Source organism: Saccostrea cucullata, unplaced genomic scaffold (genome assembly GCF_032062105.1).
Source record: "Saccostrea cucullata isolate Sc308-1 unplaced genomic scaffold, CSIRO_AGI_Scuc_v1 ctg193, whole genome shotgun sequence".
In the NCBI taxonomy this organism is placed as follows: Eukaryota; Metazoa; Mollusca; class Bivalvia; order Ostreida; family Ostreidae; genus Saccostrea; species Saccostrea cuccullata.
In genome coordinates this window covers 105,023-130,144 of record NW_026926125.1, presented here as the reverse complement: position 1 = coordinate 130,144, position 25,122 = coordinate 105,023, and the positions used below count along the sequence as shown (strand labels likewise).

Here is a 25,122-nt window from a genome sequence, read left to right as displayed (position 1 = left end):
ATTCACATCTGCTTATCATGTAGGGTTGTCTGGAATTTGGGTGTTGTACAGAATAGTGGGTCCTAGTATGCTAACAATACAGAGAACACTCAACTGAGCACCACTTGTTACAATAAAATCTCTTCAAGGGAAGGAAAGTTATTTGTTTTTGTTCTAACTCTGATATCTTTTTATGTCAGTCGAATTAGCCAGAGATAACAATGTCATTATTATTTCGGAATGTAGACTCTCTGGGTGATGGTGACATTTATGGACTCAAGCCAAAAATCGTGTAGGAAGAAAGTCATCAGTAAAGCCATTAAATCAATTAACACTCCATGATTAATTAGACTTAAAATTTGTCAGGAGAGGAACAAACTGATTAAATTCACAGATGGCTTTCCCAGTGAGGGTCCATGTTTCAAACCCCAGTGTATTTCGCACCTCTAAGTGACATTTACAACTCACACAGGTAACGTTTAGTTTTCTCTGCTTTTGATCCCTAAATGAGCTTTTTAACATCTGTTACATCTTTGTTTGCAGGTGACACAGGTATTGTTTGTTATGATGGACGATGGTGACCTTTCTCTTTTCTCTTTGATGACCTCCTAAGGTAATATCTTTTTTGAAAATGGATAATTTGTCCAGTGTGGTTGAGTGCATAATACTCTTGTTTTTTTCTTTCTTATGATATTCTGTAATTTTTGTTTATAGATTTATATTTGTAACAGATTAAAACATGTAATCATGAATCCATATTATATTTAATTACCATGGTAGTATAGAATTATTTCAGTGTGAATTTACATTCTCTAATTATAATCAAGAATTTTGACTTTTAAGCGGATCATTATTTCTAAGAAAATTCACCCTAAATCACCACCATATGCAGCTTGCCCCTTGGTCAATCTTTATTGATTAATTCTGAATTATTACTCCTTGCAGGCCTGAGTAAATTCCATTGATGAATCCATCTTGTTTCCCAGCATGTTCATCCCAACCATAGCTGCATGTGCAGTACTGTAAGAAATTTATCCTTTTTAATCATTTATGATGTGATTCTGTTGAAGTATTTGAAAGGTAAACAAGTTTTTGTGTATAAAATTTTTTAAAATCTGTAAGGAAAACTGCTTTAATTGGTCTTTCATTTTAAAAGACTAAGATTCCTCTTAACATGAATTTTTAGAGAGTTTTGTTGACATGCCCCAACAGAAAAAAAAATGGTGTCAGTTTCCGAAGAATTGTTCAACTGTACTAAGGTTATTCCCATTTTTTGAACATTCTTCTTCAGGTGAATTAAAGTAAACAGGATATCTCTGGTGGCTGGGTGTAGCCGGGACATCAGAATCTGAAGTTCCGCGTTATCAGTGTGTATTCATTTCTTATCTGTAACAATTCCTTTATGTTCATCTGTCATTTTGACAGAGACGTGCTTAGGTTTTTGTTTTTCTATTTCTGTTGATGTTTTAATTTTTCATTCAGGTTCGCTAGGCCTTTGTTTGGAGGTAAAGCATTAGTACTTCAAAAAGAATCCTAGCGGAGCAGGCTAGATACCCAGTAAAGCAGTGTGGTGTTCTGTTTTCTTCTGAGGAAGGACCCCAGTCCAATTTGTTTGAACCCAGGTATGTTGGAGACTAGAATTCCTGGAAGGTAGTGGGGACAGGTGGGAAAATTTTCTCACATTGCCACCTTTGTTTTGAGTCCTAGTGTGATGTTTTCTTTCTGTCAACAAGATTGTCAAGCTCTTGAGTAGAAGATCATAATTTTTGATTGAAGTAAATTTTTCATGAAATTTCAAAGCTATTATGGACACATTTTAATTAACTAATTTCTATCAACAGAATAGTGTTTCAAAAAGGTAAGCATTTATATTTCCAATTCAGAGACATTTGAAAGTGTTCAAGTTCAACAGCTATATATATGCTCCATCAAAATTATGTCAACTCAGCAATATATGAATTATGCATTCATTGACAAAAAGAAATCTGTGTTTACTCTTTATGTTTCATTGAAAGATCTTTGATCTTTTACACCTTTCTTTTTCAAAGGAAAAAATCAAAGAATGAGACAGCAAAAACATTTTTTTAAAATATTAAATGAGTTCATGTGCCATACTGTAAAAGAAATAACATCAATAACTGAACAGAATGTAGGAATAACCTCAGTTATTGTGAGTTCCAGAACTTGGAACAGAACATGTCTTATCTAAGATGTCAGTTTGTTTTTCTGGGGGGATACTTTAACGAATAATGTGCCCTTTCATCAGGGGTCTTGAAAATTCAGTAATAGTCATCCATTTTCTTTCTAGGTATCCAAACAAATTACAAGCCTATACATCACCAGGGGATGTGTTTTACGACCGACAGTGAAATGTACGCTTGATTGACGGCTTAATCATAGTGGTGCTGGGATACCTGGAAGTTTTCTACCGTGCCGTACCTGTGCCATTACTGAATTATTGGGAAGTTTGATATAACGTATTTGGAGAAAAGTTTTTCTCTTCATCCAATAATTGTGTATGGACCAAAGTTTTCGTTACCTGCAGTTTTTGTAAGAGGTGAGTTTGAGACAGTGTTTTTTCCCCATGGCTCCTGTGTTGTGCAAAATGTGCTGCTCTGATTTGTTTTGCTAGGGGACTTGTTTTTCCTGTGTTGTTTTTAATGCTGCATAGTTGCATGATAATCTGGTGTCTCCAAGGTGCCATCTTGAAGGCAATTAATCCACCACATCTTTCCATATCTGGATAAACACTTTTTTTCTTGACTGTTATTCAATGGAGGTGATGATTACTTAAAATTTAACCTCCTTCATTTTCTGTGCAAACTGTGTAATCAAATGAAAATAAGTTTTACAGCTGAACATATAATTATCTCACCGGAGAGCACCTGCCTAAATATAACGTGCAGCAATATTGCATCTCCCGGATCAACTTATTTTGTCCAAATCATGCTTTGTTAGAATGATAGGGACACTTGAGCTGTGAGTTAAAGGGGCCGGCATGCCAGCTATTTGAGTCTTATGTTGGTACAACACGTAGATTACCGAGATACACCTGTATAATTTACTCTGTCGACATTGGTCGAAATGCAGGTAAAATTACCTGGCATTGCGTATGCCATGTTTGTGCAAATCTTAGGATAACAAAGAGAACTTTCTTTATTCAAACAAACCACTGTTAGAGAGATTTGATTAGGTGAGTCCTTGGCGTGCGTATCCACACAATATTGTCTTGATTAATGCAGCATTGGCTCAACCTAAGAATGCGTAGATTTGCGGTTTGTATTTTTTTGTTCTCTTGTATATTTTGTTTATCTTGCAGTTCTGTTTGTCAAAATTGAAAAATTTTCTTTGATTTTAGCTGTATTCTATGAGTAGCATATGTTTGTTTTTCAATTTTTTACTCATTGTGCTACTTATATCATGTACATATGGTTTCATTGGTTTACCGTGTTTACGTGATATGTTCTAAATCTCATGTATTCAATTAACTTTTTTTACCAGCAAATATATAAGAACTTTTACTCAACATTGCAATGTTTCAGATCTTTGTCACAAAACTAAATAATGGGGTACTCTAAATTTCTTAAAAGCATTTTAGTTTTCAAACCAATTAAAAATTTCATATAGGCTAGGTTTTATGTGATTGTAATGATTTTTCAGACAAGGACAAGTTACACATCTTTATAACTTTTTTTCCCACAAAAGCGAACTGTAATGATATGTCATGTAGTGCATTGTCACAATTAAACACATTTTCAACAGCCGCAGGAATTTTAAATGAATGTAATTATTTCAAGTAATGATTTTGCCATCTTCAAAATAACAGCAATTTTCTTAATTGACTTAAGAGTTGAGGCAATGAAGCAAAAAGTAATTTCTGTGTATAATAAGAGTTTTGGCAGGTTTTTTTATACAACGTACACCATACAAGTAAAGATCAAGAGCAGCTAGCTCTTGTGTTGTTGAAGTGTATAGCAAATCTCAAATGATTTCTCTATTACATTCCCTTTTCTTACTGATTTGATTGATTCATTTTTACCAATTTTTAATGTATTGCTATCCTGCTTCTTAAATTCTTATGTTTTATGCTACGATTTCAGGGTTTTATTCCTAACTTTTAAGGGTTTTATTCCTAACTTAATTTTATCTAAATCCTAGTCTCTACTTTTAAATTTTTATAAAGAATCACCAAGTTCATTGTTTACGCTCTAAAGAGATATTATTTTGCTGACAATATTTTCTGTCCATAATTAAAAGCTTACTTGTGTATCAGCAAGTCAGTATGCGCAGAGGACAGATTTGCTTATAAAGCTGTAAGAATATCCTGCCTTAAACAGTAATGGACTGATACCCCCAACTTTGTGGGGGATCAGGATGTAGGTATAGTAGAAGCAGGGAGTATACTTAGGGGGATTATCTGCAGTTCATGGCGAGATCACAGAGATAGTGAAACTGATCTCCGTAATAAGCCTAAATCCTATTCGGGTCCAAGTAGGGGGTACCGTTTTCTGGGTATTTCACCCGGGGTTGATGCCCCCTTAATGCAGGTCTTAATCCCATCTCGGATTTGTCCAACAATTTGTATTTTTTTCAATTGCACATGTTCAGGTTTCTTCTGAATTCCTAAAGTGATATGATTTACATAATGCGAAATTCCTTTAAAGATTCTTTTCCGAGGGATAAATCACGAAAAAATCTCTCGAGGGCTGTGTATATTGTGCTGCATTCTTAAACACCTGTGTTTGCTCTGGGCCAAGGAAAGGGGATTCATGATCATTTTGGGAACACTTGACTTTAGGGTAAAGATTACTAGATTATGACTTATTTGCAATTCAAATCTCAGGGAATGTTTTGTATTGCTTCTGTAAGGGCACAAATCATTGGTAAAAGCAAGGTTAAGCATTAATTTATTTACCCCTTAATTTGCAACAAGTATTTGAAGAAAATGATGAAAAGCATTCATGTTTCATGTAAGAGGCTTACTCAACAAGGTGCCAGTCATGTACATATACTTTAAGATAATTTCATTTTTTGTAGAGTTCAAGAAATTTTCTTTAAGTATCAAAGAATTTTATTCACTTCTGAGTTCTGAATCAAAAGTTATCTATTTCCATTTTGAGAAAAGTTAAATTCAAGGAGTTACAATTAATTATCTAAGCAAAATAGTTTGCCAGCTGTATTATAATAAGAGGAAGTATTTGAGCCATCATTACAAGGAAATTTTCTATGAGGGACAAGGAGTTGTATTAGGTCTATATGATTGATACATAGCTCTCTTAATTGTCTATTCCAGTCATATACCAAATCTGCAGCGTCATTATTAGTGTATTGACAATTTGATTGCTTTATTGATTTTTCGCTATGGAAGGGTGTTAATTGTTATGCAGAATAATATGGCCCAGCTATGCGCTAATTTTCAACAAATACAAGTTTGTAGTTCTAATCGATTTCTAGTGACAAGATCATGAGAGTAAATGAGAAAATTCATTTAAGTAGTGATTGCTTCATCATATATTTTTCTTATTAATCACTGCATCTTGGCAACTGTACTGACTGATCAATAATTTTTTTACATACGTATAAGTTAATTAGTACTTTTCCTCTCCATTTAGTATATATTACCCAATAAACTTTACATTTTGAATAATTACAACATTTCATTTTTCAACCTATTTTAGCATCTTGTAACCAAATTGTCAACAAATATATGCCAAAGTGATTTGGAAGTTCAAACTACTTATTCTTTAAGCATTATTCCCTCAATATCTAGTCGAAGAATCCTTGGATATCTCGAGGTTTTTTCTTGGTCCCATGAGTTCAAGATAACCAACTTGTAAATATTTGCATGATGTCATTTCATATAATTAAATATAAAGTAAAGTATAAAAGAGAAAATACCCTCTAAACAGAAAGGAGAGGGCCCAGAGTAAGGCTCCAAGAATGCGTGGCATGCTAAGGTCATGTGATCAGTATTGTCCCCCATTCAACTGACCAGCAGGTGATCAATAAATGCGGTCAATTATTAGCCCTGCCTCTATACTTGGCTTTCAAACACATTATGACATGCCTTTTTCGTACTCTTAAAAGGTCCATAAAAGTCATTTTGGGCATGTCAAATTCCTTTTTCTGAGTGGCCTTTAAGGTTGGGGAGAAAGTTGGCTTGGTGGAAAGTGTAAATGGAGGCCTGTCTACACTTATACCATTAAAATGTGATTTGTCCTGTAAATTACATGTAGGTAGACCAGCACAATTGAAGTTTTGCTTCACTTGAAAGACTTCTTTTGTTTTTTTCATATCTTTAATTATGTACTTCTCAAAATACAGTTTAAGATTTTGTTCTCTGTTATGGTCATCAACTCTGCATCCATCATACTCTTGAAATTTAATTATATAAAAATGAAAACAACTGAGGCCTCTTATTTTTACAATGGAGATAAATGTTTTTGCATTTTACATTAAGCGCTGAAGGAATTCCGTTATTGTACAAAAAAACCAAACTTCAAAGAAAGGGTCTTTGTCTGATTATACTTAAATAAGGAGCATTCTTACTATTCTCAAGGACACATGATTGGTTTAAAAAAGTTATAATGATCCTCTCTTCTTCTGAGACCCCCTTGGAGTTGGTAATTTGCATAATTAAGAAATAAGTCACAGCCTGAAATATACCTGTCATGTATATCTTGTATATTATGTGTAATTATTGTTTTTTTTATACCTGCCATATATATTTTTACCTGATGTCTCTATAAACAGCTTTTTAAAGTATCTGATAGTGTGTATCCTTAGCCTCCATTGATTTTTTTCTAACGGCTATCTGATCCTTTGGTGTATGATGTAGGAATATGATATCAGTGCTGGAATTTCAGTCAGTTGTACCTATTAAGTGTAGATCCTATGTCTTGATTATCAAGCCTCAGCTGTGGGACTGTTATTTATGATATAGTGTAACAGGTACCTGTGTGTTGTGGCTTCATTTGTGCTGGAATTTTCACTATAGATTGTTCCATCCTTGTTACATGTATCCCTATTTCCTTAACTAAATGTCTGTACCTGTGATTGTTTTCCATTAATCTTGATTGTTCAATGTATCTGCCTTATTGCAGTACCCCTCCCCCCTTTTCAATTTCCATAATCTTCCCTTTCCTTGGTATTGTGTAAGACAAGTATGTATCACTGTTTGGAAATGGAATTTAAAGAAGATAAACTTGATTTTTCCTTACATTACAACCCTTCCATTAGTTATATTTTGTACTATTTGTGACCATGTTTTAATTTATGGTCTTCAAAACAATTGTTAAATGATATGAACTTCATTGTACATAATCAGAGTGGAGCCACAGTTGACCTCTTTGGCACAATTCTCTGTGTGCCTTGTATAAAGCATTATCTAAACTTCTGCATAAGGGTAGGATTGATTCTGCTAAACTTTGGGTTAAAGAAGTTCAGCAAAAGATGAGTTGTGTATTCACCGAGATAAGAGCTATAGCCTTTATCAGGTGCGTCAGATCTGAGTAAATACACCTTTGTATTCCTGTGGTGAGGATTTAACAATGAATTATTATCTACCCAGATAGCTTGATCTGCAGAAGAGGCTATTGTTATCTATTATAGACTGCAGGGATTTAGAAAATGCCAAGCTACTTTTGGGACATTTTTTTTGGTAAATCTATTTATAGCCTGGTGCAGACAAATTGTGCTTTGATAATCCTTTGATTTAATTGGGATTTTTATGCACAGTTTGATTAAAACAGTCATACCTGTATATTTGCTTTGTTTTAAAATTGTACAGACCAATTTGCGATGGATTGTATAGAATATTACTAATATTGAGTTGATTGAATTCATATTGATCATTGAATTTCAAAGCAGAATTACATAATACATAATTACTCAACAAACTTCCGTGCATCACAGTACAAAACTATAATTATTGCTGCATTGATGCCTATTGTGCATATTGTCGGAGCTAGCATATATAGAGCCAGGTATAAATATGAAAATAATCCATTCAAAACAGGCCATTGTGGTTATGGGACATCTGTATGTATTATTAAACTGTCATATTTTGATGAAAAATCATTTTTGTTTCCATGAAATAAATAAACCTAAGCACGCAAAAACGTTTTCCGTCGACAGATCTCTCAAACAAAGGTAGCTCTTTTCAATTTAATTCAAAGCACGTAATTTTAGAAAAGGTGTAAAGTGTAATGCAGGGAAAAAAATAATGTATGGTGTGCAGCAAGTGAAGATCTGAAATCTAGGTCAACTTGCGTATTACTGAAGCAGCAATACAATAGAAGTGATATGGAAGAAAAGAAATATTTTCAGTATTTATCAGTTTTTAATGTTTGAGTGGCATTATTCCAAAGTGCTCGGGAGTATTGTGCTGGACAAAAGCATCTAAATTAAGTCTAAAGAAAATCTTTAAATGCCCCTGAACGTTTTTCTTTCAAAGAGCGCAGCAAGGGACCAAGAACTGTTAATCTTCTAACTGACTATTATAGATGTTGGGTGAACGTAGGACAAAAAAATTATGCAGTGTTGTGGTCATTTTCCATCAAGGTATTTTCAAAAACAAATAGATCGAAGGAATTCCTAGGGGTTGATTGATGAATGGTGAGTTTCAATATTTTGAAAGCTTTAAAAATCAGTTATTGCAAGCCTTTGTGAATTAACTGTTTAATATTCTTAATCTGAAGTATCATTTGCATTGTTAATGAAAACTTTTTTCACAGAAAGTCAGTTCCATTCAGTAGAATGACGCAAATAGAGAAATATCAGTAAGTGCATGTACTTTTATGTGCTCGATGGCCCCAAAATTGTGAACTTGCAATTATGTGAATATAAGTTGCAAAATAGATACTGTATTTCATTATATCAGATGTTGCAAAATAGAAGTTCAAATTATTTTAGATGCATATACAGAATGCTGTTTTAGATGGAATTACCTGCTTTATTGGATAAGGTTCAATTTTTCTTGAAAAGTATTACCCCTGTCTTATGAACTGGTTTGTGATATGGATGGTTTTATTTTTTGCACCACTTTATTTTTTGAAAACAATGTATAATATACCACGGTAATGGATTTACTGTATATGATATGGCATTAAGTGGGATACATACAGTTGAATTTTCAACATCAAACAAGCAAGGATGTGCACCTTGAATTACTGTGACCTCAGTATCTGGAATTGTCAGATACATGTCTTCAGTTTTTCTCAAAACTTTTGAGTTCAGCCATTTTAAAGAATTTTTCCATGAATAAGAGAGTATAAACATACAGTATCTTTTCATGTTTTTCAACAAAAAGGAAGAGTCCAAAAAATCATGAACATGTGATATGTCATAACAAGGTTTTCTGTCTCATAAATGACATAGATTGGTACCTTGCCATTACTGTAAGATAGATGATGAATATTATGGAGTACATTTATACTGGGTAACTTAGTGTATATTCACAGATTGACCCATCATCCCCTACATTAATGCTGTAACAAAGACATTGTAGGCATTCCTTGTCTTTTCCCATGTCAAGTTCGATGCTCATTTTTTGTTATACTATATATGTCAAAACAGACTCCTAGATATTTTCAGGTATGTTGTGTTGAAATTTCCAGTTTTAGTTGAATATTGCCATTATTTAAAGAACGTGATTTGTACCTTAAGTTTCAATAATATACTCAAGGGGTTTCTTTCAATGAAGGGTCAGTTTTCATGAACTGAGATGGTCTTACATGATTATTTTGTAATTAAAACTGCTGTTGTTTGTTATTTGGGCAGAAATTTCCACTATGATTCATTCCTAAACCATATTTAGTTTCATCTTTAATATTTAATGAATAAGTTCAAATTTTCATTTTGTGTACTTTTATGTAATCCATAGGTTTTTCTTTAGCCCCTGTTTTCCATATGTTTGTTTTCAGTTTAATACTTCAAGGCATGGTTTTAGTGTTAGACATCTCGAAAGAGAAAGTCTTTTTAGGATTTTGACTGAAGGGTATACACACCATATTGTGCCATCCTTGCTTAGTGAGGCTTTATCTGTTTTAACCCCAAGGAAAAGAAAACAATGTGTCAAGTAGAGACCCACATTGGATTAAGAAAAATAAAAAACACTACTTAGCCTGGAAACTTTTCCTTTCAGATTTCACTACTGTTATGCCATGTTTTTACAAATCATATAAAATTTTAAGGTGCTTCTTTTAATGGAGTCCCATTATCAACACATGTGTAGTCAACAATACAAGTTTATAAATAGCTCAGATCAGATTTTGGTTGGCTTGTACTTATTATATTTATACATGTTAATGGAGAGAGAGAGAGAGAGAGACAGAGTAGGAAAACAGTGTTCTAAGGTTGATAGAAATCAAAGTCATGACCATGAAGTGGAACCGTTAGAGAGAAAAACCACTCTCTGTCACACAAACATCTCGTCGGGAAATAAATCGGAGAAAAAGGTGGACTTGACCTATTATATATAGAGGGCTCAGTTTATTGTTGCTTTGAAATTCTGGATTGATTATTTAAAAATTTACTATATTTCTGTTGCTCTATGAGAGGAATGTATTCATGAAGCTATTGAAAAATATAGAGTCAGAAAGTTGTTATGAAAAAGAAAAAAAAAATGTAAATTTCCTATATCTATTTTGAAAATTTGCAAGATCTCAATCTGTTTCAGGTCATCTTAAAATAAATTCACTGCTAATTATTTTGTACCAGTAGAAGTTAGTGAAACTTACATTTAAATTAAAATAGTGAACAGGAAATATAAGTCCCGTTTTACTCGACAATTGAGTCTACATTTCAAGCAATATTGCCAATTCTAAAAGTTTCAAATGATGTGGTTTACATTTATTATGTAAATGCCAGTAACCAGGAATTTGAAAACTGTATAGTTAGTTGTTGAAATAGCTATTATAAGATGCATTTATTAAACAAAAAATATTTTTAAGGAAAAAAACCAGTTTATTTTTTGTGATCTTTATAGGTATTTAAAGTGTTAGATTAATAACCATTATGTTTCATTTTATAGAAAAAACATAGCTATTTCCCATTTTTTGTAATTAAAAATAAATTAGGGTTAAAAATTTACAAAGATGATCTGACTTGTGGTCTGAATTGTGTTCCTTTCTAGAGAATTTTTATAGGTGCCAGATTGGCTGCAATGCAGCCATTAGGTTTTGTTTAATTTGTCTTAAAAATGTTTTTAACAATTAAATTTCCTGATTTTGATTTTTCAAAAACTCGTTTTTAAAGACAAACCAAAGTACACTGCTAATTTTAATACTTTATTTTCTATAAATTTTGTTCATAACTGTAGTTTTAATACTGAGCTATTATGACATGGAGTCACATTTATGATAGTTACATGAAGATCATACAAGTTCTAGTGTTTTTGTGGTAGTCAAGGTGATCTACTTTTCCTATATTTGTTTAATCATAAATCATAATATTATACTATTATACCAATGGTCATAAGAAACAAACAAACAAAAATTGTGAAAAAATATTGTTAAAAGATTAGACATAATGTTAATAATTATAATACATTATACCGTAAATCTGGAAATTTTTGCTGTAGATAAATTATTTGCAAATTTGCGAGTTCATTGCATTCGCAAAAATATTTTTCTTAAAAATAAATCACCAATAAGAAAATGTTAACAAAGCAGCTAGTGTGGTCATTCACAAAATTTTGAAACGTAAAAATTAATCAACAGCATTTTGACCCATATTCGCAAAATAATCTGAGTAATTTGTAATGGATTTGTTACAGCCTCGATCCTCTTAAAGCCATGGGAAACCTGCTTAAGCCGTTGTCTGACTGATGTTTTGAGTTATGGTCATTCCAACTGGTACATTTTACATCATAGTTGCTAATTCACAGTCATTTTTTACACTTTGGGTTTAGCAGGAACAAAGACTCTTGACCGCTGCTATAGAAAGCTGCAATAATAAAATCGTCGTAAAAATTTCCAGATTTACGATATTAAAAATTTAAAGTAGAATTGTTGCCATATTGCATGATATGCCATATGCACAAAATATCCAAGCACTAATTTTCACTTGTTTTATTCTTGCTGATTTCATGATAGCCTAGTTAAAACTGTTTACTGAGTCTTTAGAGTACATATGTATCATGAAACTACTGGTGTATCAAAATTGACACAAAAGTACAATATCATTAACTTTAGATTAACCTCGAAATATTACATATAAAGACATTTGTAAGGCTAAAAGTTTGCAAGGTATTTGATCAAAAAGGGTTGTTTCTGTGTATAGATTTGTTATTCCTCAAGTATGGGCCATTAAATAGAGTAATTTGTAATGGATTTGTTACAGCCTCGATCCTCTTAAAGCCATGGGAAACCTGCTTAAGCCGTTGTCTGACTGATGTTTTGAGTTATGGTCATTCCAACCGGTACATTTTACATCATAGTTGCTAATTCACAGTCATTTTTTACACTTTGGGTTTAGCAGGAACAAAGACTCTTGACCGCTGCTATAGAAAGCTGCAATAATCCTATTTTCTGCCCATTCAACCCAGTGGAGGGTTTTTTCCAAAAATGTTAATCTGTTCGTAAAGGAGCCATAAGATATATTTGTATGATATTAAAGTTCTTGAGAACGCTAGAATGTCATGTCAAGGAGTTAAAAATGGATTTTTAATTTCTTTCAGGGGAATTAATGTCAGAAGTAAATATTCCTAAGCTGTTGAACTGGGTTCAATGCCTTGGAAATTCTGGATGGTGAGTAGATAAAACTCTTATCTGACTTTTAGGCAAGAAGGTAGCAGATTAAAGTACAGAGAAAAGCTATTGTCTTCTATCACAATACAAAACAATAGTAGGTTTTTCTAAGTTTATTGATACCAGTGACTTTTGTAATACATAATGTCAAAGTTAGTCTGCATTGTGTTTGGGATTTGATTTTAAGGTAAAGAAATATAAATCTGTAAATGTAAATTTCGAGATTGTTGTTTCATTGTTTGGTCATACATGTACTTAGAATTTGAGTAAAATCATTCAATCAAGATGGTCCTTTTGATAAAAGGTACACATAATTAATGGATTGGGGGGGGGATAATTGTAAGGATTATTATGGAAATTTTTTAAAAACATATTTTACGGAGTTCTGATTCTGCAAGATTTTGCAAGAATATCTCGTCTCTACTTCAGTTGGCACATTTTCTAAAATACTTATAAGTTCAAGTTCATTACTTTTCTTTTGCATTTTTTTAAAAATTTTAACTTTATAAAAAGCATCCAGTTCACCTGAAAAGATATATGTACTCTCATATCCCAGGACAATCCCATGTAGACAATATGTTCTAAAATTGTCTTGGTGTTGCCTGGTTAAATAGAAAGCAACACTTCACAGTTCGTTGTGAATCGTTTGTAAAATCGACATGAATAAATACTGAAAGAGTACATTAAATACTCCCCCATATATCCTGTAACCTCACACAAGACATAGGTTTATTTTTTGAATTGAAAACTTTTTTCTAGTTCTTGAACTAAGTTTACACAGGGAAATAATATAAGTGTTATGTCGTGTTGTCACACATTGTGTGTCTCTGCTATGAGGGATGGTCATGGCTATTTTATGGGAGTTACCTTACAAATTCTTACAGTAGTGTTATTTATTGCCCAAGAGGGCACCTACACAAATCTACAGGGTTTCTAGTCTTCTTTTGCTGTCCATTCAATGGGATGAATTTCTATTATTTGAAATAAGAATATTATGTATTCAGGGCGATTGGACATGTATTTAGAAAATGGATACTTAAGATAGGTATGGTTTCAATTTCTTTCTTTCTTTTTTATCTGTAAACAATGTTTATATTTGTTGGATGTTTGTCATATATTTGTTTGGATAGTGTTTTGTAGTGTACGTTACGGATTTGTGGCATAACTTCTGTTTTCTTTATTACACATTCGGTAGCATAAAAAACAAGTTTCCAGATAACTGAGCAGTATACATTCATTAATTATCTACATCCCTGTAATAAGAGTACATCAACTTTGCCAGCTACTACAAACAACTAAATTCTTGACACAGAAAAGACTATGCAGTATTGCTGTTTACTTGCGGCTTCTGGCACAGAGAGAAATATTCATGGAGTGAAGTGTACAATGCTTCTCGTGGTATATAATTTCTACCTGTTTTATTGATACAGGGTACTTAAACTTGAACAATATTTATCTGTAGCTTTCATAGATTGTAGCTGGTAATAAATTTACCCGCCTGTCAATAGGGCCTACCTGTAAGTACAAATAATGTCAATATTGACTGGAGGCATTATGGCCATTCCAAGTTGTGGGATGGGATCACAACACACAGGCCTCGATTAAGACTGTTTTACCTGTTTATAATTACACACACATTTTTACTGGAGGATTCTTTCTTTAATACCTTGTGATTGTATTTTTTTGAGAAAATAACTTGTTATCAATTGGTGGTTTTCATTTTTTTTAAAATTTTAAACGGATGTTGATTTAAATCAGTGGATGAATCTTAAGGAGCCGCAGTGTATTGGATAGAGAACATTATTTGGTGGGATTGACTCCACAACAATTATTCGCGGAATTTCGCAGGTAAACATTGAAATGATGGACAGTGTGTCAGGGGCAAAAACAGTGACCTAGTTCTGCTTTCATATTTTGTTTTTTCAACTAGGGTAAAAGATTAATGTATAAAAAGCAAAAAGGATTTACAATCTTTTGGGAAATCTTGTAGATTCACAGGCGTCAGGTGTGGTATTTTTACTTACAAGATAATTTTATGTTTTACTTTGTAGGTAATGGTTATGACAGAAGTTATTTCATTTTACAAATTATTTGAATGATTAATTATATTGTAATGAATTGTAATGATAATTAATCCTCCATTTTGAGGAAGTTGTCAATATATTTTATTTTCATTTTCTGGAAGTCATTAGATACATGTATTTGAATATTAACTGTCATTAGCTACAGCTTCTATACAGTAAGTTTCCTTAGAGTTTAGAGTGTATAGAATTTTTCTGTTGGAGTAAAAGTTTATACAGATTGCTCTTGATATTGTATTCCAATACATCTGGGAGACTCAGATCAAGTGAGATTTAATTAAAACAGTTTTGCTGCTAGCTGACCACTAATGGTTGGGGACTTTTCATATCGAATAGCTGGATTGTTCCAGTCTTATTTCTTATTTTGACTAGTGAGATTCTAAATAATTCTGGACTAATTTATTTTGGTATGCCTTGGTTTGAGTACCAGGACTACATTACGCCTTTAGGACATTTTGTGACTTTTAACACATGCCTGGATTCCATTGAGTCAACATTTAGTCTGGCTGTCTGATTCTTTGACTTGGAGCACATTCCTTGTAGATTTTTTCTAAAGATCATGAATGTTAAAGGAATTTCTGCTGACTGGACACATATATATGGGTAATAGTATGCATGCTTGACTGTGATCATTTCATGAAAGATTCATGGACATATTGTCTGTATGTTTTTGTGCAGTATAATTTTACTACTTGAAATAACTGGGCAGAAATTGATTTGCTCTATATTCTAGAAAAAATTTGCTAGAAAAAGTGATATAAATTTTGGAAAAATCAAATATTATGGACATATTATTATAATGTCTTCTGATGATTGGCATATTTATACAGTAAAACACAACAGAAACCCTTGTAACATATTGACACTTATAGTGGAGTGATTTTCATTTGTCATGACTGAAATATATTGTAAACTTAAACAAAACTTTTACTGAAGCAAAATTTTCCATCCCTGGTACTTCTTTATAAGCATGTTCTACTGTATTGAGTAAAAATGGACTAAAGTAGCTTGTAGTTGGAGCTTTCCAAACTATTTTTAAATGCGATAGTTTTCAATCAATCAGTTTAATTCAATTTACTGAGCAATTTCTATTTCTGTTGATTAATCTCAACAGTAGAAACAGGTAAATGGAGAATGAGGGCTGGTATTGTTATGGAGTCTCTGGTACTAATTCCCACAATTCTAAAACTAGGAAACCGCCCACAATGAATAATGTTTGTCAATAGATTTATTGATCATTCTGAAATTGAAACTGAATGTGGGGGAAAAGGGTGAGTTAACGTATAGGAGAAAAGTAGAAAAACTCAAGGTGGGGGCATCTGGTACAAGACTGAAAGGATCCGTGTGTTTTATAAATGACCACTGAATAGGAGTGTCCAAGTTAAAGAAATGTTTTAAATTAAAATCATCAATATCACATTGAATTAGTCTGTAAAATAGGTTTAGTTCAGTGAGTTCAACTTTTGATTCAGGGGGATAGGTAATTATTGTGTCACCGGCTAAAAGGAGGGGGGAAATATAGGAGAGAGAGGGTGACAAAAATGTTGTCAGCTGTCATCACAGTGATAAGTACACCGGACTTGAACTCAAATATTTGTCCAATGCATTGATTGTTGCATTCCTATCTTGTCAAACATAAAAGTTTACCTGACATGCAAATGGAAAACAGCATAACACAGTTTAGACTTTGAAATATTTAACAGAATTTGGCAACAGAGATGGTTTGAGGATTAACTTGTAGAATGGTATTTTTTAAATAGGGTGCAGTAAATGAACACTGAGGAATGGACAAACCAAGCAAGTTATAATTGTAGGACATTTGTAAAAGATCATTGTTACGGATCTCTTGGAAGTTAAATTGCTCGAGGTAATACCCAGGGAGTTCTTTATGGGATTATATCAAAGAATGTTAATTTTTGGATGCCTTTGTAGGAGCCGTGCACATTGCCAAATTGATTAAAAGTCAAAGATCTCTCGAAAAGGTACTCTGACAATAAATGCGATATCAAAATATGAACGATTGATATTTATATGTGTGGAATTGTGAAACTTGATTGAATTTGGCTCTGGAAAGTTTATTGACTTCTTTCTTAGTTGTTTAAATCCTGTGTGCATTGGTGTGTTTGTCGATTATTATTCTGTTGCGAGTGTCAAGCGCAGATGCAATTATTGCAATCCATATCATGAAGACTGTGCCAAAAAGGTAGAAAAGTCAGCTATAGGTGAAGAGCTACATTTTTGTTTGTTTGTGGTTGATGCAGTGCAAGCCATTATCATTTAAATTCATTCACATAAATTTTGTCTTCATTTATATATATCTGGGCATACTTGAATTGTTGCATCATTCAGTGATTGAATTCAATACCCAACATCTCGAATTGATCTGGGCTGAGATTAAATTGCCCCACCTGTTCAACTTACATTTAAATGTGTTAATGGAAAATTTTTCTATTTTGTAGTTTTGTTTTCGGGGCTCAATATAATTTTTTTATTGTTTGCTTTCACGATGAAATGAAAAAGACATTTTTTATGCAGGTATACAGTGTTGAGAAGATATGGCGTTTTTCCTTCCTTGGGGTCTGGTATTTTGTAATATGCTACCTGAAATCGCCTGACAGGAGGTTAATCTGCAGGAGAGAAGAGGGCTATGACTCACTCTCCCTCCGAAAAAAAAATATACATTTAAAAAAAAAATTGGCTTGAACAAAACGCTGTCTGCCAGCGGGGTGTGAATTGTGTGCTAATGTGGGACTACTAGTTATGTAAAGGTGTTAAAAATATAGGAAAGACTCCAAGTTTGAGGGCCAGTGTTTAAAAATACTGTATTACTCTCTTTCAGACAATGAAATTGAAAATTTTTTTTTACGTTCAGGGCAAACTTTTGCGCTGTGTCATTATGGGAAATATGAAAATGATATTTTATCCGAATAAATACATTTTAGTTTCCGTCTTTCATTTGGGTCATTTTACATGCAGGTAATAGGCTTGCGGAATCAGATATGGCACTTCTATGTGAAACTAAAGATTGTGTTCCTTTTAGTACCTGTTAATGATCTAAACAACTCCTTATTGATCAAGTTATTTGTATTTCTTCATTGCAAAGAAAATGTACTAATGGATTGTGTAGTCATTACAGACCTAGTTAAGGATCATTATTAAGAGTTCTGCATTTAGAAGTGTGAAATAAAAACTCTGATTATGGAAGACCTTATACAGATCAATAGTTTCTTTGATTATAACATCTATTATAATAAATGAATACCAAGTTTTCTTTTAAAAACTTACTTGTTAATGAATAAAAACTTAAATTCATGATAAACAGCTCTATATTAAGAAGGCTTCATTATTAAACTTTATCCTATGAGTATGGGGTATATCTATTTGTCCTACGCAATTCATCCTAATTCTGTAAATTGGATTTACTCGACTGTGAATGGCCAATTACTTTACATGATGTTCTATTATGTTCACAATAATTCAGTCTTCAACATAATTATGTATGTTTTATCACTCATATCTTCTTACATGTATTTTAAAAAGAAGACCTGAGAAAAAGAAGACGTGTCCTTTCTCAGTGAATCTGCCATGACAAAAATATGTTTTTAATGATTTACGAATTAGCATTTATGTGTACTGCATGGTTTTGCGTACAAATGACAAAATGTAAATGTTTTTTTCTGACACCTAAATTAACACATCTTGTCACTACACATTGCATAATATTCCTGCCATTTCAGATTTTGTGATGTGTCATTTCGCCTGTCTGGGAGTCGTTTTGACCTTCGGACTTGGTGTCTTTAGTTTTGCAGTACACCTCTGTGTAAAAGTTGCAATGATTACCCTCAGAACAAGTGTTTACTTTGTAAGATACATGATTTTTCTTGTTCCTTCTGACGGTCACAACATACAAATCAAGCGGATTCTCTCTGGCGATTCTCTATCTCTCTTTTTGCCTTCATAAATTAATCACAGTGCATTTAAGGGGAGCGCACTCATGACTCATCTGTTTCTATTTTAGTATAATTGAATAAATCAGAAGGCTTTGCACTAAAGGATATGAAATGAGAAGCATTTTGCTGTGGTTTAAGTGGCCATATGCAACATGTTGAGTTGTCTGTCTGGAACGGGTTGTTTGATCTTCTCTGTAAACAAGAGGGATTCTTCCACACTTGTATCAAAAACTTCTTGAGCCAGATTATTTTACTTGTGTTAAGCAGACACCTATCTTCTAACATTCATCAAGTGGATTTTTTTGTATACTATTTTTTTTTTATTCTTCTTTGAGGCGATGCACAGAGTTTTGTTCAAGTACAGTAAGTTTTTTGTGCTTTATCATTCTTGCACAAGTTGTTGATGATACATCTCTTGATAATCTATTTCAAAATTGAAAAAGTGAAATTTTTTGGTGGAAAAACATTCTTAGAAAAATGGAATTTAGTTTTTTGTTATTTTACCCTGCAGTTTAAAAAGTTACTTCAACATCTTTGGGCTTAGTTTATTAGCTAATTGAGATTATGTTTTTTTTTTCTCTGTCATTTGTGCTGACATGTTATTTAAGGAGAACATATGGAGTGGAATTTGGACAGGTTGATGCGTGAGGTCTTCCTTTGATCTCTCTGAATCTATCAATCTATAATGGTGATTGATCAGTGATGCACCAATCGCCTGTGATTTGTCAACATCCCAACATTGTTTAAATATTCTCTATTTTTTTTTCAATGTTTAGTATTGAGAGCTTTATAAAATTATCTTTTTTTTTTTTACTGTTATCTTGAAAGATAAGCCTATTGGAGTACATATTAGCAATCTTTAATATTTTGTAAATAAGAAAAAATGGTTTGAACTAGGATAACCTCTACACATATTGTGAGAAAAAAATCCAGTTTTGTTCTTGCATGCATGTGTAGGTGTGAAAAATTTATATAGCAATATATTATGTATAAATAGCTGAATGTCACTTTAGAGAGATAATTTATGCCTACGAAATTTATTTGTCATAAAGAATATTAATGAGAGCGACCTCTAATTTTCTCTTGTGATTATTTTCTTTAGGTAAATAACCAAAGAACAGGGGCCATTTATAACTCCAAGACCAGCTGCAAAAATTGGAAAAGGTGTCAAGGTTCAATGCAAACAGTTCATCAACGGATAATTTGGAAAAGTTTTTTCTCGTGACTTCTTTCGGAGAGTTGGAGCGGTGTTGCAGTTTAGATTTCAACATCTGTTTTATTCCGGATTTTATAACTTGTGTGAATCATCGTGCTGCAATTTCTGCTGCAAAAATCGATTAGTTTTGTTTATAGAAGATTCGGCAGGTATCTTCTAGGAGGCAAAAAATTATCTTCTGAGTGAAACTTGTAGACAAGATTACTGTATTTATAGGAGAGATAAATAGCGTAATGTGCATTATTTAATGTCTTATCTGATGTGTGGAAGTGATTTCATATTCAAGGCAGGATTTTTATAACCAGCAAAAAACATTCAGAAAATTTGCCAAGGATTTCATTTTCATATCAGTGTGCATAATTTTTAAATGTGATTTACTGAGTGAAGGAAGTTTTTTCCACAAAATATATTCAGCCCCCCAAAAATACATAACAAAAGGAATACAAGTGTGTTATTACCAAGATATCATGATGATCAATTACTTTTTCAAAATATAAAGGAAGCCTCAAGAATATTAATAAATCATGCATGAGAAGGCTGGCGTGACAAAGACGATTTCTATGTGTTTTCTACTAGACTGCTTAGATAAATACAACAGTGGTTAAAATTGGATCAAAATTCAGTGATATTATGAAGTCTGACCAGTCGTGTGACATGTTAAATAACAAGGCAGACTTGAAGTGATCAACAGAAATCTTGTTATATCAAAGAGATAGTAAAAATGACCAGCACTGCAGGGCAAAATGATATTTACCATGCTAGGATGGTTCAAGTGATTGGTGTGACCCCAGGTCAAAATTCCACACAGGCACAAGGACATAGCAGGACAGTATATTCACAGCCCCAGGAGGGACAATCAGACCTGGTTAGTAAAGATATCCATCATAGACACCAATTAGACATTTCTTCACAGCAGGGGAAGATGGGAAGTGATGGGGACAAAACACCACCTTTACCCCCCAGGGGGGCCAAATGTGGTAGCAAAGTAACTTCTGCATTAGAGAGGCTAAGTCTCCATTCCGGAAATCGAAACTTCTTAACAAAATATTTCGAACAGAATTCTTATGCACAAGAAACTAAAACTGTGAATGGGGGAGTGAAACAGTTGAGAGGAATTCTTAAAAAGACAGAGACTTCTACATTTCAGGAAACTGAGAAAGGGAGGGAAACCCCTCCCCCTAAATTGCCTCCTCGCATCCGTAAAAGGCCAGTATCATATCCTTCTAAAGAGGAGGCAATATCACCTCCAAATGGAATTATTAGAAAAGAAACTGTTGATAAGCATAATGGTGTCAGGACACATCCTCAGCCACTTACAAAGACTAATGTGACAAAACATGATCAAATCTGGACTAAAGAAGAGAAGGAGAAACCTGTGAATGGAGTGTTAAGTCCCCCTCTGAATCACATCACACCAGAGTCAACGGAGGAACTGTGGAAGAAATTTGACATGCTGGACGTCTTGGATTCTGCGAGTGACCATAGTGATTCTTCTGCAGATACCATGATCATGATGACAACTGCAGAGGAGGAAAAGAACCAGACCAAAATCACACAGAGCATGCAAAAATATAAAACCCAAAAGGATGAGCAAACAATATTCAGTAACGATATGCAAATTCAGTTTCAAAGTCCTACTGAACCTCGGGAAGCTGATAAAAAATCCACCAAGAGCATCAGCCAGTTGTCTCCAAAATCCGAAGATACGGATGATGGATACGGAACAAACTCAAGTCAAGGAACCACAGTGTCGTCTCCTTTATCCTCCAGTTTGACTTCTCTGAATGTGATTTCAGACACAGACATTTCTATTGTTCATGGGGCACCTAAGTTAGCCACAGCTACCTCAACTACGCAGCAGGATAACAGTGCAATTCAAAACTCCTCCAAAACTACCTGGGCTGTCCGACGCAGGACCAAAATGGCCGAAGCCAAAGAAGAATCTAGCTCGTTACAGGAACAGCTTCGACAACTTGCCATTATTGAAGAAGAGGATAATACTCAAGCCAATGATGTTAGTGAAAATAGTGGTGACAGAGTGTCAAGATCAAGGAGTTCTAGTGTGAAAATGAGGCATTCTCCTCAAAATGTTTCAAGTGCAGACGACACTCTGGAATCTGTGACCTCTGACCTTGAAAAATTTGAAGGTGATTTATATGACAAAATGATCGATATGGATCGCAATTACAGGAATTACTATGGATTTGACAAAGATTTCGATGTCAAAACAGAGGATTCCAAAGTGCTCTACTTCCAAGACAAAGTGTTAAAGCAAAATTATGGAAGTGATAATTATTATAACCCCAGAGGATATTATGGGAAGGAGTATGGAGATCAGAGCTGTGAAAGACTGTGTCCACCACCCATGTCTTCAGTTGGATCCCTGCCACGAAATGTGTCACTTTCTCGAGACTATAGTTCACAAGAGAGTTCCTCGTATAGATCAAATGCAAGTTCTGGGGTTGGTTCTGTTGATGGACGATTCTACCAACTCACAAACATGAGTATGGACAATATTCGAGTTCCGAAAAACTTGACTTTGCCTGGAATGCCAGGAAAAGGGCACTTTTCGTCTTCGGATAATTTAACTCAAAATGGAAGGAGGCCCCTGTTTGCAAGTTCTGCAGACATTCAAAAATTGTTTCAAACTCGGGACAATATCAGTGATCAGTTACAGAGACCAGCTTCCTGCAGGCATAGTTTCCACGCAATGCCTTGCACTCAACAGTGGATCGTGGATGCTCAAAATCAGGCCAGTACAAATGAACCAAGACCAAGGGCAGCCTCAGCAAGTGTCTCTTCCAAATCTAAATCTTCATGGAATCCTTTCGGAGGAATGTTCAGTAAAAAGAAGAACAAATCAAGTGGTTCAAATCAGGATGTAGCAGGTAAAAAATCAAGTACAGAAAGTCAAACTGTGCCACCTCAAAAACCCATTATCAAGTCTGGAACAAATGTTTCAACCTTGCCAGATGGACCACTGAGACGGTATGCTGAGAAGAGGGGCTTAGAAGCCCTACCTAATGGCAGTACTTATGATAAACCATTTAGAACTGTGAAACATGTTGCTCCTTCAGGCACAAAGTTGTCAACACTGGTGTAAAGAAGTTGGTTTCCTAAATGGTTGACAAGCATTTAAGAGTTATCTTTCCTGATCAGTATGTTTGATTGAGAAATACATGTAGTAATCAATAACATGATTTTATCATCTCTTTTATCAACACTGTCATAAATTATCTGCCATTTTGTCAAACTAACTTATAATTAATCATTCAGTTTCTCAGGGGTTCCATAAATTCATCATTGTTTTAATGTTCTAATTTCCATAAACTTTGAAGATACCAATCATACATAATCATGTAAAAATTTTGTCAATTCATAAAATTAATGTATTGTAGCACTGGATATACAAAACATTTTTGTTTTAAATAAATTCAGTGATTGACCTGCATTTTTAATATTGCACATTTTTTTTTTACATGTAGCATTTACTGTATTGTTAATATTTTGTTACTTTTTCATCCATTTTGATTTGCACAGAGATAAAGTTTCAAAGTATTCATTGCCTTGGCAATTTATTTTTGTACGGGTATCAATATTTTAAATGTTATTTTGTGCAGGAATTGAAAAAAGGGCAAGCTTGTGTTTTTTTTGTTTTTTTTTTAATTTTGGGACATGCAGTCAATTTAATAAAGAATTACTTTTTATTGTAAGTTTTTCAGACATTACTTTATGTTTTATAAAGAAAGAAAGAAATATTCAGACACCTAAGATATTGAATCTTGGAGTCATCAATGTCAGGTCAGGTTAAGTACCAGTAAATTATCATTTTCAGATCTTTATAATGATTTGAATTATTGTTTTTTTAAATTGCCATAGGGATTTTTAAAATTATAATTTTAAAAGTTTTATTCATTTTAAGATTTTAATAATCAAAGCTAATGCTCTATAACGCTTTGTGTGCAGGCCACTTTGTAAAAAACGAAGAATGAATTTTGTATAGGATCTGTGTCTCCCCCTAAACTTTTGATGCATGCAAAATGCAAATTATATACATACTAGAACATGATGTATTACAATGTATTAAAAATTTAATCCAAATATCATCACTCATTAATTTTTTAGTCTAAATTTTTAATCAATTATTGTTGCATACATTGTTGGTGAATATGTACTTGTATTAAGTATGATTTGTTTAAATGTGCCATTCTTGCAGCTTTTGTAACCTTTTATTCTGTTGAATTTTATGGCCACATCAGCTAGGATGTACATTTGATTTTTTTGTCAAGTTATGATATCAGTTTTTATATAGTGCTATACTAGTCCTAACTTCAGATTGTTTTTTTTGTAAACTGTATGGTTATCTGCCCTTGGTTTTTTTTAGTTTTCAGTTTATGTCTCAGGCTAAACCATTACGGTCAATATTTAAACCTTGACATTTTAAGTACAGAAAGTTTATACTCAAAAAGTTAAAATCAGGAAACATAGTTTGAAAATTTCAGATAGCAAAACATTTCATTTGGAAAATAATTTACTCAATATGTACATGTATATTGTACAGGTTGGTGATGTGAACTAGATATTTTATCAAGTCTTTGATAACAAGATATTCTTTTTATGGATAAAGATATAAAACTGCTAAAATGAGACATTAAGTTTTTTTTCTACTCCAATGTAAATTAGGGCATTATTTCAAGAAAACAGTTTATACAATTAAATAAAAAAAGATTTAGATGAATAAAACATAACTGCTGCACAGAATGTGTATTATGATTGTCTCAATTCGTTTAAAAAAATTTGGTTGTAAAAAAAGTATAATAGGGTAGTGTTATACCAATTTTTACATATATTTTGGAAGTTGTTTTTTTCTCTCTAAGATAGATTTGAGGGTGCCTATAATTCATACATGTACATTTACTTAAAATGGTGGCCTGATTTTGATTCTTTTTTTTTTTTTAATTTGATGTCCATGAACTGCAGGATATTTTGTACTTGTGAACACATCGAATTTTCTGTGATAAAAGACTGTGAACATTTGAAAGAGTTTGAACTAGAAAGGTGTTCTCAAGCTGCTTGTACAGGTGTATTTTAATTCTATCCATGTAGCATTTACTGTCACTAAATCAAAATAAACTGTATGTCTGATA

At 33.1% G+C, this 25,122-nt stretch overlaps 1 protein-coding gene across 9 annotated transcripts; it reads left to right on the top strand.

Moving 5' to 3' along the window:
• The first annotated feature begins 1,268 nt into the window (after positions 1–1,268).
• Positions 1,269–25,122, top strand: LOC134270862 (uncharacterized). Of its 9 annotated transcripts, XM_062753107.1 has the most exons (5): positions 1,269–1,346; positions 1,462–1,601; positions 2,288–2,536; positions 12,659–12,728; positions 19,862–25,122. In XM_062753107.1, exon 5 carries the CDS (start codon positions 20,697–20,699, stop codon positions 23,076–23,078), a length of 2,382 nt encoding a protein of 793 aa, XP_062609091.1. In that variant the 5' UTR covers positions 1,269–1,346; positions 1,462–1,601; positions 2,288–2,536; positions 12,659–12,728; positions 19,862–20,696; the 3' UTR covers positions 23,079–25,122. The 9 variants fall into 9 exon arrangements, with proteins under 9 accessions (XP_062609091.1, XP_062609095.1, XP_062609094.1 ...); XM_062753111.1 differs by lacking the exon at positions 12,659–12,728; XM_062753110.1 differs by lacking the exons at positions 1,269–1,346; positions 1,462–1,601; positions 2,288–2,536 and adding an exon at positions 3,152–3,172.